Raw genomic sequence first — 16,929 nt, 5'->3', positions numbered from 1 at the left:
TGGTAGGCTACTGTTTGGATACAAGCCGTTGTAACACGTCGAGTCTGGGTTAAGGGAGAGCTCGCTAACTCCAGTTGCAACAGAAATCATAAGCACAGACAGGTGTCCAAAACTCATGCTTTTTTATTTTTCTTGGCAACAGCGTTACGGGTAAGTCAAAGAAACTTAGAAATGAGCATCAGAAAATAATAAGGACATATTCCTCGGTCTTGCACACATGCAGTAATAGCGGAAAAATGCAGTGGCATGGTATTCCCAAAAATACCGCTATGCTCCTAAAGCGCAACATATTTCACCCGTTACACCGTGTGTAACGTGTCTTTCGCTAAAGCCTGTGTAAAGTACATTAGTTTCAGTGTAGCGGCTTATAGACAGGTGCGGCTTATGTTCAAAATAAAAAATATTTGTAAAATTCAGTGGGTGCGGCTTATATATGAAATTACGGTAGTCAATATCTAATTAACGTTTTTAATTAGTCAAAAGAAATTCTAAATGTGAAACTCAGTGCCTCAACATGAATCAGCCTTTAAAAAACAAACAAACAAAAAACAACAAACAAACAAGACAAATTTCATGTGTTGGAAGTCACTTTTATTTACATCAATTATGGTTTACTTCAGAGGAATGAAGCGGGAGGAGTGGGTGGCTCCAATACCAGGGCGACCGTGCTTAACAGGCTTGTATGTAATGGAGAATTCTCCAAGATAGTGACCGATCATCTCAGGCTGTGAACAGAACAAATAAAATTACATTAGTCATTTACATTTCACCCTCATCTCAATATGAAAAAAAATAATCTTAGTTTGATGAGAAATAGCGTTGGAGTTTTGATGTCTGTGTACACACACAGCAGTACATCTTTAGAGATTTATTGCGCACAAAAAAAAAAAAGAAAAGTTGTCCCCTGACTTAACAGGCCAGTGCTTAATCAGTACAAACAGCCATTTTATAAATGTGCCTTTAGATTATTTAATGTTGTTGAAAGAATGATTTAATTCCAAGTCTGAATCCAGATTAGACTCATCTTTTTTCCACTCCCTCACCTTGATTTCAACCTGGTTGAAAGTCTTGCCGTTGTACACGCCGACCATGGAGCCCACCATCTCAGGCAGGATGACCATGTCCCGCAGATGGGTCTTCACCACCTCAGGCTTTTCCATAGGAGGCGCCTCCTTCTTAGCCTTGCGCAGGCGTTTAAGGAGAGACTGCTGCTTCCTCCTCAGGCCGCGGTTCAACCTTCTCCTCTGGCGAGCGCCATACAGCTGCATGAGCTGCTCGCTGAAAAACACAAATAAACCAGTTACAAAACTACAAACTACAAATATCCACGTCTTAGCTGGAGTTTGGTTGCCATATAGTTTAATGGCAGAATATTTGAGATACGATAATTCTAGCTAAACCAAACCAATATTATCTGAATTGGTTGTTTTATAGTCTGGTGCATTAGATTCAAGATTGTGTGTCAAACTTTTATATAAAACACAACTTGCATTGCGGTGAAATGTAAACCTGATCAGCTGCTCAGAAAACTGTGCATTAAATAAAACTATAAAAATAAAATGAAAGTAAAGATTGTGGTAGTTAAAAACAGTACTTCATTTAAATGTGCAAAATGGAAGAACAAAATACATTCAAATCACGTGATCTGTTTGTTGTCAAGAGCATCACCAGGTACTAAAAATCTTGAAGCACCTGCTTAAAAACAGATCAACCGCCTGATTTTCATACCTGTTACCATGATTTATATAAAATAATAAAAGTATATCAGTAGTTATTACAGGTTTATATCTACAGCCAATACCACCAAGTACATTTAAAATAAAGGGTGTGTCTGGTTGTGAATTACTGCCGCTTATATCCTGGTTATATTCACCAAGTTCAGGAATGTATGCAAATTAAAAAGCGACTTGAGTGGAAAATAACGTGCGATAAGAATTAGTATTCTGGACACTTTAAATCACAAGTGTCGCACGATCGATTTTTATTTACGCATTTAAAACCATGAATGAATTCACGTCAACAAGAGAGCGTACTACTGCCTCAAAAACAGTGTATTAAACCTCATCCCATCTCCGTCTGCTCAGGTTCTGTTTGTGTTGTATCTGTTCAGTTTATCCCAAGAATGTAAATTAAAGAGGCTTCTACTTTTACCTAAAAACACTACAGCGAAATTAATTCTTCACATATTCCAGCTTATGAGGAACAGATCCCCGGGTCAGTCATGATACAGCGCACCTGAAGCAGAGAGGGATGAGGGCCTTTGCTCAGGGGCCCGACAGTGACCAGGTTGGTGATACTGGGACTGGAGGCTCCTTGTTTCTGATCAGTAACCCTGAACCTTAATAATGGAGCCAATACATTTCTCAAAATAGAATGAACACAGAGGTGCAGAAAGAGACAGAAAGGCAGGATTTCTTTCTGAACATGACACAATGTGAAGGTCCTGCTACTCACTAGGACATGTCCAGGAGCTGGTCCAGGTCCACTCCTCTGTAGGTGAACTTCCTGAAAGTACGCTTCTTCTTCTGCTCGGCGTCCGCCTGCAATCACACACACACACACACACACGTTAATAAAACAAGTCTTAATTATACAATACAATTCCCAGGCTGGTGTCTGAATAACGCTACACACGAGTTTTACTTCAGCAAACTTCTCATTTTCTCACAAATATAAATCTAACACACTAATTTATGTCTCGGTGTGAAACTGAAATCCTTCATATTTGAAAGGTGGAATTTTATCTATGGCGCACACTCGGCCTCTGCTATCGGCTCTGAGCTCTGGCGACTAAAATCCTCCACATCAAACCCAAACCTTAATAACTAACAAATAAAATCAAAACCCAACACATCCGTGTGCACTGAAACCAAACACACACAAATAGGGTACGATTTAGCCGGATTTTCAGTGGATTGTATCAGATTGCAGTAAAACAGAAATAAAACAACACCTACCATCTTGAGAGAGAAACCGGAAAAGGAAGTACTCGGCGATGGCTCGCGCTAAAAGAAAAAGAAATGCTGTATGATGTGACGTCAGGACGTTAGCTTGACATCTGGCGGTGCGGGGATGGAACTGCATGCAGACTCAGAGCTCCTCATTAGTTTTTTTTTTTGCCTGTTTATTTATTAGCGATAGAAGAAAAAGAACACGGAATTGCTGCTACTGTAGTATTTATTTATTGATATAAAATAATTAATAGTCGAGATGCTCCCAGTAAGAGGAGTTTTTCCATGCCACAGTCAATACAGGCTTGCTAATCAGGGACAAACTTACACGTATAAAGAAAAATTTTTTTTTTCACCACATTATCTGTGTAAAGCTGCTTTAAGACAATGTTCATTGTTATAAGCGCTATCCAAATAATAATGAATTGATTTGAATTAAGAGTGAAGTAGTCTGATATGGACTCGAGCGACTACTTTCAACTACTAAATTTCTTTTCTTTTTGACTCAAAATCTGAAAATATTCTATTTTCTCCCTTTACCAAGTGAGCTATACTAGATAATACATCTCCTTAATTACAAACAGATAGGTCTGATGGGATTTTAGCTAGTTCAGGTAATTTGTAAAATTTCTTCTTAAACAGGCAGATATCTAGCACAGACGGACGGACGGACGGACGGACAGACAGACAGACAGATAGACAGATAGACAGATAGATAGATAGATAGATAGATAGATAGATAGATAGATAGATAGATAGATAGATAGATAGATAGATAGATAGATAGATAGATACTCCCTTTGCTCTCTAAACTTTGCCTAGGGTCTAAGGCAAGATTCTGTTTTATTGTGATGTGATATGATCATAAAATTGGTTCAGATTATTGAGTGCACTTTCATTCTGTGAATCTCCTATTCTACCATAAAACAATTTTTCCTTCATGGCATGGTGCATTATATTGAAAGAAATTATTAGATGGTGGTAAATTGTGGCCATGAGGGATGCACCTGGTCAGAAACAATTGTCAAATTGTGTGTGGCAAGTTAGTCAGCAGCCTGTGTTTGTAAGCCTGTGTCCTCTGCAGCCTCATCTTTCCATCTAGGCTGACAGAAGTGGAGCTCGACATGGTCTTCAACTGTAGTAGCTAATAAACATCAACATGTGATGCATTCTGAGATTCAGAAACTGGTGCGCTGAGTTACTGTAGCCTTTCTGTCAGCTTGAATCAGTCTGAGCGTTCTTCATTGTGCACAGAACTGCGTTTACTGGATGTTTTTCTTTATTGCACCGATTTGAGTGAACTCTAGAGACTGTTGTGTGTGAAAGTTTCAGGAGTTCAGCAGATATACTGGTTCGTCTGTCACCAACAATCATGCCATGGTCAAAATCACAGAGATTACCTTTTTTCCTCGTTCTTATGCTTGACGTGAACATTAACTAAAGCGGTTGGTCCGTATCTACGTGATGTTCAGTGCTGCTACTGGAGTGTCTGATTGGATAATTGCACAAATCGTTGTAATAAAGTGTGCAATTTTTAACTGAGAAGTTATAATTCTCATTCTCACTGTAAATGAAGCTCCTCACAGACAGTAAGAGAATATTATTTCAGGTTATAATTACAGATCTGACAGGGAAAATATTCAAGATGACTCAAAAAACTGTTACAGCCTTGGAGTAAAATGCAGAAGCAGAAATTTGTTTTAGGGACCCATACATTTTCGTCGAGGTTCTCTAATTAGAGGAACTGGTTATACATACCTGACAACTTTTGCTAAATTGTTTGAATCTTTAACAAAAAATAGAATAGTAATACAATATATGGACAAAAGTTTGTGGACACCTGACCTGTATGTGCTTTTTGGACATCCCATTCCAAATTTAGTCCCCATATGCTCCTAAAATAAGCCCCACTCCTCTGTAAAGATGTTTCATTATATTTTGGCAGTGTGCTTGTGGAGATTCGTGCTCGTTTAGCTGCAAGGAAATTAGAAAGTCAGGTACTGATGTAGGGTAAAAAGACCTGGGGTTCAGTCAGCGTTACAATTCATCCCAAGGGTGTTTAAAATCACTTTTGTATGTCGCGCTGGATAAGGGTGACTGCTAAAAGCCGCAAATGTAAATGTATACTGAACAAAACTATTAACACTTTAGTTTTTGTCCCCATTTTTCATGAGCTGAACTCAAAGATCTAAGACTTTTTCTATGTACACAAAGGGACAATTTCTCTTAAATATTGTTCACAAATCTGTCTAAATCTGTGTTAGTGAGCACTTCTCCATCCACCTCACAGGGGTGGCAAATCAAGATGCTGATTAGACAGCATGATTACTGCACAGGTGTGCTTCAGGCTGGCCACAATAAAAGGCCACTCTAAAATGTGCAGTTTTACTGTATTGGGGGTCCGAAAACCAGTCAGTATCTGGTGTGACCACCATTTGCCTCACGCATTTCGCACTGTACAGTGAATACCAGGATTCATCCGTGAAGGGAACACCTCTCCAAAGTGCTGGACACCATGGAATGTGAGCATTTGCCCAATCCAGTCGGTTTAGATGACTTACTGCGGTCAGGGCGAGACCCTGATAAGGACGACGAGCATGCAGATGAGCTTCTCTGAGACAGTTTCTGACAGTTTGAGCAGAAATTCTTTGGTTATGCAAACCGATTGTTGCAGCAGCTGTCCGGTTGGCTGGTCTCAGACAATGTTGGAGGTGAAGATGCTGGATGTGGAGGTCCTGGGCTGGTGTGGTCACACGCGGTCTGCGGTTGTGAGGCCGGTCGTATGTACTGCCAAATTCTCTGAAACGCCTTTGGAGACAGCTTATGGTAGAGAAATGGACATTCGATTCACGGACAACAGCTCTGGTGGACATTCCTGCAGTCAGCATGCCAATTGCACGCTTCCTCAAAACTTGCGACATCTACGGCATTGTGCTGTGTGAAAAAACTGCACATTTTATAGTGGCCTTTTATTGAGGCCAGCCTGAAGCACACCTGTGCGATAATCATGCTGTCTAATCAGCATCTTGATATGCCACCCCTGTGAGGTGGATGATTCTCTCGGTAAGGGAGAAGTGCTCACTAACACAGATTCAGACAGATTTGTGAACAATATTTGAGAGAAATTGGCCTTTTGTGCACATAGAAAAAGTCTTTGAGTTCAGCTCATGAAAAATTGGGGCAAAAACAAGTGTACATGCAATAGTATTGAAGTAAGAGCTCTGTAGATCTTCACTCTGATCCATGTAAACCATCAGGAAGCTGGCTTTGGCATAGGAGCATTATCATGCATGAACAGGTTTGGGTCTCCAGTTCAAGTGGAGGGGAAATTTTACGTTAATGCATTGAAGGACCTCTTATACAGTAGTGTGCCACTACTTTGTGGTTACGGTTTGGGGAAGAAACATCTAGCTGGGAAATCAGGTGCCTCAATACGTTTGTGCATAGTGTAACTTCCATGGCTGAATGCCTATGCTTGTAAATGCCCATGCTAATTTAATTTTCTTAAATGCATAATGATATAAGCAGCTGAACTCTATCGATCTGCTACAAACCTCCACTTTGTTGTGGCTCCAGTGTTTTTGACTGATTCATTTGTGGCTATTAAAGTCCCAGTCTGGGATTTAAAATAACATGGTGTTATAAACTCTAACACTTACTATATAAATATTTGCAATATTTTATTCGATTGACATTTGGGGTTGCAAAAGACGAATATGCGACAACAGATCAGAATTTCAGCTTTCTTTTCCTGATATTTACATCTGTATGTTTTTAAAGTACGAAACCTTTTGTTGGTATAAAAAACACCGACTTACATCTGGGCAACAAGAAACGTATTCTGAAGCCGAATAAATAGTTATTAGCTCTGACTGTCTACTCCTGGTTTGAGTCTTGGGTTTGAACTGTGGAAGACTGCATGTGTTGCTAAAGAGGATAAACCAATGTGAAGACCTGAGAGCTGTCTATAGGAGAAAAGTAAATCATTCTGAAGCTGAGAAGAGAGGACATTTATTAGATATTGTACAAGCAATGAGATTTGGAATGTCTAAAAAGAGAGAAACCACTGGTGTACTGATAACTAGTCAGTGAACAGGTGGGTCAAGGAAAACAGCAATTGACACATTTTGTGTAAAAGAAGTTTAAATTAAAACAAAAGTCACGTGACCTCACAATCCACCTCTACAGGGTTGGGTGAAGGTCTCAAAATCAAGTGTTCAAACTTTCGAAAGAGAAATAAGGAAATCATCAGAAGTAAGAACAATGGGGCCAAATTTTAAATTCACAAACTTGAGATGAGCCACAAACCTTCTGGAACCAGTAAGCCACAAACCTTCTGGAACCAGTAACCTCTCAGTACTGCAAAGATATATGTGTGGAGAAAGAAAGGAACTGTTCAGGATCTGAATCAGTTAAGCACAGCAGTGGTAATGTCATGGCTTCCTACAGACCCTCTAATCTTTATTGATGTAACAGGATGGAGTAGAGGAATGAAATCAGAATTCTGGAGAAACATTCTGAACTGCATCCAATCGAATTGGGAAAAACAATACGAACAAAAGAACACAACAGTTCGGTGATGTCAGTGGGCAAAGGAAATGCAAATAAATATTAAATACCTACACTTTTGCTCACCAAAAAAAAGGGGATGGTTTGCTTTCAAAAGTGACGTTCTAAACTGTTTAACATCTAAAAAGTAAATAGAAAGGAAATGAAAGCTGAAATTCTAGATTTTTTTCCCCACAAAAATACATTCTGAAACATCAAAAGACAACCGTTTATATGTATCTTTAAATTGTTTATTTCAAATAAAATTTCTCTCTTTTTTGCATAAGTGCAAAGTGCACTAAAACAGCCACCTGAGGGAATCCACTACATTCTTAAATAAAAACAAGAAAAGCGCACATTTAATAGTACAAAATTCTTTTAAAAAATTGCACAGTTCAGGTTTATAATACATATTTGTAAGTTCTATTTCAAACAATTTCTTTTAAATAAAATGGTCAAAGGCTCAGATAGTAAACAAAAATCCACAAAATTAAAAATAAAATATTTTTGCCCTAATAGAATTAAAGCTGAGGAAATGGGAGACCCTGTCACTCCGCTTACTGTCATGGATCTGTGCTGATGGTTTATCAATCAAAAAATCTATTGCTAAATAGTGCTACCCTAGAAAAAAACCACACACAAAAAAAAATTTGAAAGAAAAAAGAAAACACAACAAATGTGGCCTCCTCATAAAGGAGTATAGTCCCTGTTCATAACTTACACACACACACACACACACACAACCAAACATACACACACCCTCCAGTTACATTTAGAAATGTTCATCAAGCTCACAATCCAGTGGCATTTGTGATCAGAACATCGATTCCCTGACGGTTTGTATTGCATTGAGGAAGTCAGATGGGAATAGTCAGCGTCGATAAGGATGAAAGCCCTGGACGTTGTGGTTTTGCCCACGACCAAAAGTACTCGCTGTTGGCTGCGGTGCTGATGTAGGCTGTGCGGAAGGGGCACCGTATGAGGCAGTCTGCTGGCTAGGGTCGGCAAAGCTATGTCCAAAGCCACTCAGATCCTGCCCATAACCTGTTTCAACAAATACAACAATGCAATAAAAAATCAATACAATAAAAAAAAAAAAAAAAAGCATCAAAACAAGGATGGAGGTTTCTGAAGATTAACGAGATCGGCCTTTAGAATAACTCTTTTTATTACATAAAAAAAAAAAAAAAAAAATACAAACTGTATTAGCAAGACACTAAAACTACCTAATCCATTGATAAAACAGAAGAGGAAAAACAAAATAAAAATATATTTAGAGCAAAGCTATTCAGGGACAAGAGTTAAAAAGAAATGCTTGCACAATAGATCTTCTCAAAACATTTCCCTTAGCTTTTATTAATTATTCATTCATGACAACAGATTAGGCAGCCAGGAACAGGGGTTTTTTTTGGCCAAAAATAAGAAAAAATGGATAATAAGCTATGGATGGCTAGCATTTTCTTTTCAACACATTCAATCATTTGTGAAAACATTTGTCAAGTGGGCTACAAATGCTGCATGAAACAGAGTAGCGCAAGATGCAGAACCATACAGATATACACGTTCTCTTATAATTAGATCATCCTTTTGCCAGCAAAGCAATGCAGAGGCAGAAAAAGAAAAAAAAGTTGAAGGACGTTGCCTTTGTATAGTAAACTACAGCTACTAAGTCACGAAAACATGAAATGTAAAGAAGTGTGACAAATTTAAATTGGGAACCAATTTAATACCAAACACACTGAGAGACTGAAATGACCGGTAGCTGTGTTTAGTATATCAAATGGAGAAAAAAAACTGTATGTATACTGTATGTACAATATGCATACAACATATTCATACAGTCTGTGCACAAACTTGCGTATGTAAAATGCATGTAGAAAAAAAGAAAGGGGAAGAAAAAAAAAAAAACTGTCACTGAAATCTCATGAGTCTTTATACTGTTCAATCTGCTGTTTTATTGGGTGGTTGTAAAATGGAGTAGCTCCCACCTACCTGCACTATATCCCTGCTCATCCTGACCATAAGTGTGAGAAGGACGCGTTGGTCCGTAGGCAGAGGGGTCCTGAGGATAGTTACCCAAGCCTAGCAGGGAGATGAGGAGACCAGGTTGACTAAACCCAGAGAGAGCCTACTTTTGTTACTAGCTCTGGGGGAGAACTTCTTATACAAATGGAACTGCTTTTCTTCAAAAAAATCAAAGATCACGCTGCTCTGGCGCTTGAAAAATATTCAATTGAGAAGGTGAGTGGACTGGTCCTTTTGACGCCTTTAAACGGTTGAATCTTAAAGGCAGTCACTTGTAATGGTAATGATGGATGGAAGCAAAGCATAAGCATGACACACTGAGCCAGGTGAGGGCAACGCTGCTGCACTGACCGACTCTGCTTCATTCAGAATAATGAGGTTCAGGTCAGTGCACAACATTTAACATCTGCGATTTGGCAGGTTCTCATTGGCACAATGCACTGTATTAATTGTGTGATATGTACAACATCTACATATCCTACAACGTAGAGTCTCTTCTATGTTCCTTTCAACCTCTGATAAACAGGAATCATTCTGAAAAGCATTTAGTTGTGTACAATAAATTCAAATACAATTCAATCGTGTACAAATTAGTGTGTATCGTTAATAGTACACCTGCTGTCTAGCCACCTTTTCTTACCTACAGCTTGCGAAAGAAGTACAAAACTATAAATAAAACTATTAGCGTCGACGTAGTTACGAAGCTGCTACTTAAACTTTGTGCAAAACAATAATCTGATGATATTCAGCTTTCGCAGCAACTAATTACCTGATTCATTATTAAATATGTGAAAAAGGCCAGACACTCTAAAGAGGGACATTTTTCAGTTATATATTGCTTTCTTAAAATAACTACTGTATGCTTAAAGATGAAGATCTCTCATTAAGATTTTGACTGCCATTTCATTTTTACTCGGTGTGTATATATCAGTATTGAGGAGTCAATAAGCAAATGTAATCACTTACACACTTAAAACTGATTTAAGTGATGGACACCTCCTTAACCCTATCTTCATTAAAGGAGGTGTGCCATTGTTCAAAAAGCAACAATGCAACACAGGATGATCTAATTCAAACACACAACTGATTATTGTTTCACATCAGCATAATTCACACAAACTTACACAATCAGGATATTTTATAAAATATAAATATTTTGGTGGCATCTACGGGATCATCGGGTATGCAGGCTTGTTTGAGCGTGATGCCATCATGCCAGTTCAGCCATGTTGTGTAGAGAGCAAGCTCTTGCTTGTGTGAGGATCACTGTAATGGGCTAGAACTATGGTGGTTTAGAAAATGGATCCAATCAGCAGTAACAGGAGAGCAGGTGGCCAGGCTGAGGTGAGCCCTTTACTCACCGTACTGGCTATAAGAGAAGTCAGGCTGTGCTGGTGGGGCTTTGCTCATGTCCTGAGTAGGGGTGGTAGCAGGGGCAAAGCCCAAAGGGCCAGCTCCAGGAGTAGTAGGTGGTGGAGGCATTCCTTGGGGTACAAACTGGTCACCTTGTGGCGTGGCAAAACTATACCCTGTCAGTTTGGAAAAAGAAAACACGTTGAAAATTTTTTGCAAAATTAGACATTTCCTAACTCTTTGCAGTAATTTAAAAAGAACACTGCAGCATTAGCACTTTCGGCAAATAGCTTCCAAAAATCTCCCCTTAGGTGATTCAGTGGCTCCTAGTTGTGTAAAATAATGTGTTTCAAAGTTGTGCCTGGCAATGAACTGGAATATTCTGCTTCTAGCATATACCATGCCCAGTGTTCCTAAAGCAGGCTCCAGATCCACCATAACCCTGACCAGGATAAGGCACTTTTTAAAGTTACATGTAACATGAGCCACATTTAATGTATACCTAATCCAATATTAAACAGAAGGAGATATCTTACCAAATTGAGGTGGTGTGCTGTAGCCCTGCTGTGGATATCCCTGAGGTGCCCCAAATCCTCCTGGTGGAGGCGCTGTGACTAGGAAAGCATTAAAGGGTGAAGGAGGTTGGGCAGCACCTCTGCCTGCAGGCAAAGGAGGACCATATCCCCCTGAGGAATAATAGACAGGCAACGATTACAAAGCAACTCCCTAGTCAGATGGAAGTGTCAAATAAAAAAGCTGTTCTAGAAAATAACTGTAAATAAAATAACCTACCTAACGGTTGCCCTGTGGACACCCAAACACCTGATAGAGAACAAAAAGTATTTTTACATGACACACATTACACAGTGCCAAACAAATAACCTTTGGTAAAACTTTGTATAGACCATATAAGAGAATAGTCACACTTTTGACAAACACACTTTGCTTTATTAAACAGATGGCACAGACAGTGCCGCCAAAAAGTGGGGAAACTGTGGCTCGGATAGCAGTTGGCACCTCTGGTGTCTTTTTTCACGCTAGAATGTCATGTTCCTGGAGGGAGACTTAGTCGGCCTCACTCACCCTGAGGGCCATAGCTCTGCTGCCAGCTCTGAGCAGGCTGTGCAGCCCAGCCATTAGCTGCACTTAAGATGGCTCTGGGTCCCCACTGATTGGCTCCCAGCTGCCCAGGGCCAGGAGCTTTGTTGTCCCGGGGCTCAGCCTTCTTCACTTCAACCTGAACAAAGGAAAAGACCAGTAGGGAATGAAACAGCAAAAATCAATAACCAATGTGCCTTCTTCACCCCATCAATTACTAATCCTGCAATTCAGCTGAGATAGTTTTACTTAGTAGTAATACAATAGTTTATTAGTTAGAAAAATGAATCCTAGGCCCCTTATTCTACATAATGCTGAAACAATGTTTCTAAGGTACTTTTGAATAAAAGAGAGAAAAAAAAGAGAACTTTAAACTAATTAACGGAACAAAATATTGAAATTTCTTGATAGAAACTGCAAAACAAAGTTCCAAATGTTCCCTATAAAGTGTACCTGAGAAACATCATCTTTGCATTTCTGCTGTTCTTAACCCTTTAAAATTAGATTAAAAACTATGATAGAAAGTCCAGACTTACCTTGCTAATGCATTTAAGAACCTCAATTTAGATAAATTTAAGGTAGAAATATGAGAACAGTAGTTTTAAAACTAACTGGAAAAATAATCATCATGCAGAGAATAATGGTGTCATAGATCTAATAAGAAAGGAATCTTCATACTGTGTCAAATACGGAAGGAAAAACACAATGCATATCATTCTCATTTAAAAACGTGAAATATATTGTAACTATGTCTATATTTATGTTTATATGTCCAAAGCATCCAATCTGCATTATCAGAGAGGGAAATGTATCATATCTTCAGCACCCAACCAAAGGTGTACCAGCCTTAGTGTAAAATGGCTAAGACGGAAATAGCCCGGCTCCTAAATGGGTTGAGTTATTGGGGTCACCTTGAATCAAGAGCAAGGCATGACTTTTTTTTTTTACTTGCTTCTGCAGTATAAAACACAGTGACCTCCTTTTTTGTCGTCCTGCTTTCCTCCTTGTTGACCTAATTAAGTGCCGGTTTGAGCGAATAGTCTAGGCAACTACCTAGGCCCTCTCCCGCGGGCTTCAGAGCTCAGCATGATGCGAGGAAGCACTTGAAATTGTGTCGTCCGACTCCAGAACTGGGATTTGCAGAACAGTTTGATATGTTCCAGTTTCTAATTTTACAACATATGGCCCCCACCTCCCCAAAATCCCATTGCAATAATGTCACATCAAGAACAATGGCCTACTGGAGAACCTGTTTCCTTCAGGAAAACAGGACAGTCAAGGGGAGTGTAGATACATTAGAGGAAATTTTACAATGTAGGACATCCTCAATAGAAAGTACAAGAGTCTTAAAAAAAAAAAGAAAAAAAAAAAAAGAAAAAAAAAAGTGGTTCGTCACTTAGAATCACGGCACAGGACAGAAAAATGCCCGTGGAAATTTCAGACTATTGAGTAATACATATCCACCAGTAAGCAGACTGAATGAGCAAATCATGTATTTAAAGCTAAGCTAGTATTCTTGTATTTCAACCCATCACTGCTGGAAGGAACCCTCTTTTAACAGAAAATTGACACAGTATGAAGATTCTAACTGAGGTCACTTCATTGAGGTTTTGCTTAGTTTTTCTTTATTAATAACAATAACTCAAACTGTAAGTGACCTGGCAAAAATGGAATAAATAATAAATGATGATAAATGACATTGACCAGTCCTTTAGGTGAAAACTGATTACATCGTAAGACTACAAACAATTAAAAAAAAGCCTCTCAGGTACAAAAACCTGGATAATGTTACACAGCCTATACATGATCACCTGCACAAAAACACCCAAAGGAGCAGTCAAAGTAAACCAAACCTGGGGTGACTGCAGAGCCTGCACACAGTACGCTTCACTATCAAACATCTAGTTTTATGTTTTAAGTCAATGTTGTTATGACAAGGATAGTATCAAATCTTGAACCCAGATTAATTTTCTTTTGAGTGTATCTGTTAAATCATGTTTAAATATGAATTCATGGCTCTGGAAGTAAACAACACTGATGGTCACCCAAGCTTCAGTTTTTTACTTAGGGTAAAATAAAACTACAACTACACACTTTTTTGCCCATGATGTCGTGAAAATGCATGTTGACAGCCTGGTCCACTGATTGTTCGGCCTCGAAAGTAATAAATCCAAAACCTAGCCAACGACCAAAAGTGAATCAAGGTAGCAGGGTGTTGGGACAGAACAAGGTGAAAAAACAGGGGAAGGGGAGTTGAACAAGGTGACACTGGGGGGGTTTGGATTGTGTTGCAGTCTGCGATACAAGCAAAGGTCACCAAACAAGTACTGCAAAATAATTAATACTGTTCTTCGTCTGTGCATTAAAGGTTCAAACCAATCTATGGAATCATTTGCCATGTGACAATGTATTCCAAATTAAATAAATTTCCATTTTATTATTAGACAAGCGTGTTTTTAAACTTTTAATTATTTTTTTTTATTATTCATTTCTACATACAGTTTATACAGTATCATCCAAACCCCCTGACTGTACCCTTGTTATATACTTGTATAACATGTACAACAAATGCTGACAGCAGCCACAATTAATAACACTTATTAATGATGAATAAAAATAGTATCTCAAAGCCTTCCCAAAATGAGACAGTATTTTGGGTAAGCTCAGAGAACAGCAATTTACAACACAGCTGTAAAAAGCACCACAGAGATAAAAAGGTAGGGTTCAGCTATGAGTCTGTGAATGGCCAGAACTGCATGAGGTGTAACCAAAGTTTCTGCTTTCCTTTTTGAACCAGTTTTGCGATTTAAATAAAAATGAGTAGAAAAGAAAATGTGGTAGAAAGTGGCCACACATTGCTTGCCAATGAGGGTAAAAAGGTTCAAATTAGAAGGGCATTAATCTAATTGAGACTACTGTAGAAAATGACACCCAAGTTCTCATTTTCAGGGTAAGACTTATGATAAAGCAGAGGATGAACCATATAAAACAGTGGGCGAGTTGTTGTTCTGCAGCACCAGCACTACTGTGTGAACTAGTTTAAAGTGATCGAATAACTGTGCAACAGAACTGGGTTGTGAGAATCCCTCCACTTTGGGATCTAACCCGAATTCCAATTAAGCAGCCTCTGAGACCCAGGTGGGGAATTCGAGATTTCTGATACTATACAGAGAGCTTTATCTGTTTAAATGAGCACTAAATATACATCTGACCTGCCATACTCAGCTACTTCAGATCAAAATTCATTAACTTATTAAAAACAGAAAGCAATTTCTGTTAGCGTCTGTCAAGTCCCTACAATGTAGCAACCACCTAAAAAGTTTGAGACACACACCCTACATTATAACGCCTCTAATCTAATTTTAGTTTCAAATAAAGAAAACTCCAACTAGCTAACAGCCTTGGTGCAAACAAAAACAAGTCTTAAAACTTAACCTAATATGTTGAAACTTACAGCACATAAATAAATACTTAAAAAAAAATAATTATGCAATGATACTTCTATTAGAAGGGATATGAACTCATGGTGCAATTTTATGTAGGCACTCTGGCTACACCTGCAAATCTGACATAGCAACGCATACTATACACAACTTTTCTGACTTTTATCAGTGTGGTGCCACTGTGAACACAAGACCCTAAAGGAAAAAAAAAAAAATCTAAGGAAACACAGTTAATTACAATCAAATAGTTCACAAGGAAAATGTATATAAAAGAAAGACATAACTTATTTTACTATCTGTATAGAAACTTGTATTAATATTATTATTATCAGTATAATAACTATATAATACATATAGTTAATTAAAACAAAGTATAAAATGACTACCAAATCTAATGACAAACTATTCATGTGTCCTCAAAGAGACTTGGTGATGGGCAAAAAGACTTCATGACTAGATAAAGGATCTCTCCCCCCCCTTGTATTAAGCAAGAAATGAGGAAACAACAATTAAAACACACCCAAACACAAAATGCATGAAAGCAACAAAAATGTGATCCACCGATACTTATAGTGCAGATCATTTGCATTGATTTGGAGTCGCATTACCTGAAAGACTTGAATGCTAAAGTAATATTTTGTATTTAACATTCTTAATATTTAATACCAATTATTTGTGCTCGGTCATTTTATTCGAAATTGAAATGCTAACAAGTTTCCTCCCGTCTGCCTCCTTTCACCACCACAGCGAGGGTGTTACACTGTGGAAAATTCAACACTTTCTGCACCTGTCTGCATGTCTGCCTCATTTATATCACCCCCATTCAGTTTCACCGCTATGATGAAAGCAAGTGAGATATTTGAAATAATCAGCCTACTCTTCCAGATTTCTGCTATTTATAAGCACAGTGGATCCAAGTAAAAGCAGCTGGAGATCAAGGCTAATGATTTTGAACAAAATGGATCAAATATTTGAAGATTAATACAAAAAAAAGCAAATGCGTCAGAGGCTGAATCAGTGAAGTCTCCACAATGCACATGTGCCATATATATGTTGTGGATTTGACTTTTCTAAATGCAGGAGCGGTGCAACAGGCCACAATCAACAAATGAGAGACGAGAATTAGAAATGAGACCAGAATGAGTTCTCCTGAAGGGCATCAAGCAAGACTTTTTTTTTTCCCCCCTCTTTGGGTCAGAATAGTTTGTCATGAGTATGAAGATAGATGGATTGGGAAGAGAACTAGATCAGCTTTTACCTCGGGGTCTCTGTTTCTCTGCATCATAGATCATTACCACCTCTGTGACCTTCAAGGAAAAAATGTACAACAAGTGAGACAGCGGTAGTATAAAGTGACCGCCTAAAGGCTGATCTAAATTCAACAACGCAGCTGCAAGAGTTAATTTCTACAGTTAAAATTTCCTAAAGTTATGATCATATTTTACTTAGCATTAGACTATTCTACTGTACAGATTACAAAAACATCCAAGTACCTAAATCTAAATCTTACC

At 38.4% G+C, this 16,929-nt stretch overlaps 2 protein-coding genes across 5 annotated transcripts in view; both read right to left on the bottom strand.

Annotated features, from left to right (window-relative positions):
• Nucleotides 1–569: 569 nt before the first annotated feature.
• Nucleotides 570–3,084, bottom strand: rps15 (ribosomal protein S15). Its single transcript, XM_083558064.1, has 4 exons — nt 2,958–3,084; nt 2,455–2,540; nt 1,044–1,278; nt 570–725 (listed from the first exon to the last, which is right to left on the bottom strand). Exons 1-4 carry the CDS (start codon nt 2,958–2,960, stop codon nt 612–614), a joined length of 438 nt encoding a protein of 145 aa, XP_083414190.1. The 5' UTR covers nt 2,961–3,084; the 3' UTR covers nt 570–611.
• Nucleotides 3,085–7,728: 4,644 nt separating this feature from the next.
• dazap1 (DAZ associated protein 1) overlaps nt 7,729–16,929 on the bottom strand; it is a 14,034-nt gene continuing 4,833 nt past the window's right edge. For 2 of the 4 annotated variants that reach the window (XM_083558584.1, XM_083558586.1), the window contains 9 exons: nt 16,929; nt 16,677–16,725; nt 14,070–14,152; nt 11,961–12,114; nt 11,670–11,699; nt 11,414–11,563; nt 10,886–11,053; nt 9,492–9,581; nt 7,729–8,543 (listed from right to left, as the gene is read on the bottom strand). The exon at nt 16,929 is cut by the window's right edge and continues 107 nt beyond it. In XM_083558584.1, the coding sequence (XP_083414710.1) occupies nt 8,371–8,543; nt 9,492–9,581; nt 10,886–11,053; nt 11,414–11,563; nt 11,670–11,699; nt 11,961–12,114; nt 14,070–14,152; nt 16,677–16,725; nt 16,929 (898 nt within the window). In that variant the 3' untranslated portion in view covers nt 7,729–8,370. The remainder of the gene's footprint in view (nt 8,544–9,491; nt 9,582–10,885; nt 11,054–11,413; nt 11,564–11,669; nt 11,700–11,960; nt 12,115–14,069; nt 14,153–16,676; nt 16,726–16,928) is intronic. The other 2 variants (XM_083558585.1, XM_083558587.1) reach the window with 1 other exon arrangement.

This window comes from Silurus aristotelis, assembly GCF_946808225.1.
Source record: "Silurus aristotelis genome assembly, chromosome: 13".
In the NCBI taxonomy this organism is placed as follows: Eukaryota; Metazoa; Chordata; class Actinopteri; order Siluriformes; family Siluridae; genus Silurus; species Silurus aristotelis.
Note: the sequence above shows the minus strand (reverse complement) of the source record. Positions and strands in the feature narration are given on the sequence as shown.

What these genes read in the sequence shown, in the direction of transcription:
- rps15 (XM_083558064.1), bottom strand. An exon ending in CAGCTCCTGGACATGTCCTA is followed by an intron (nt 1,279 to 2,454) that starts GTGAGTAGCAGG and finishes TGTGTTTTTCAG; the next exon opens with CGAGCAGCTCATGCAGCTGT. An exon ending in TCAACCAGGTTGAAATCAAG is followed by an intron (nt 726 to 1,043) that starts GTGAGGGAGTGG and finishes TTCTGTTCACAG; the next exon opens with CCTGAGATGATCGGTCACTA.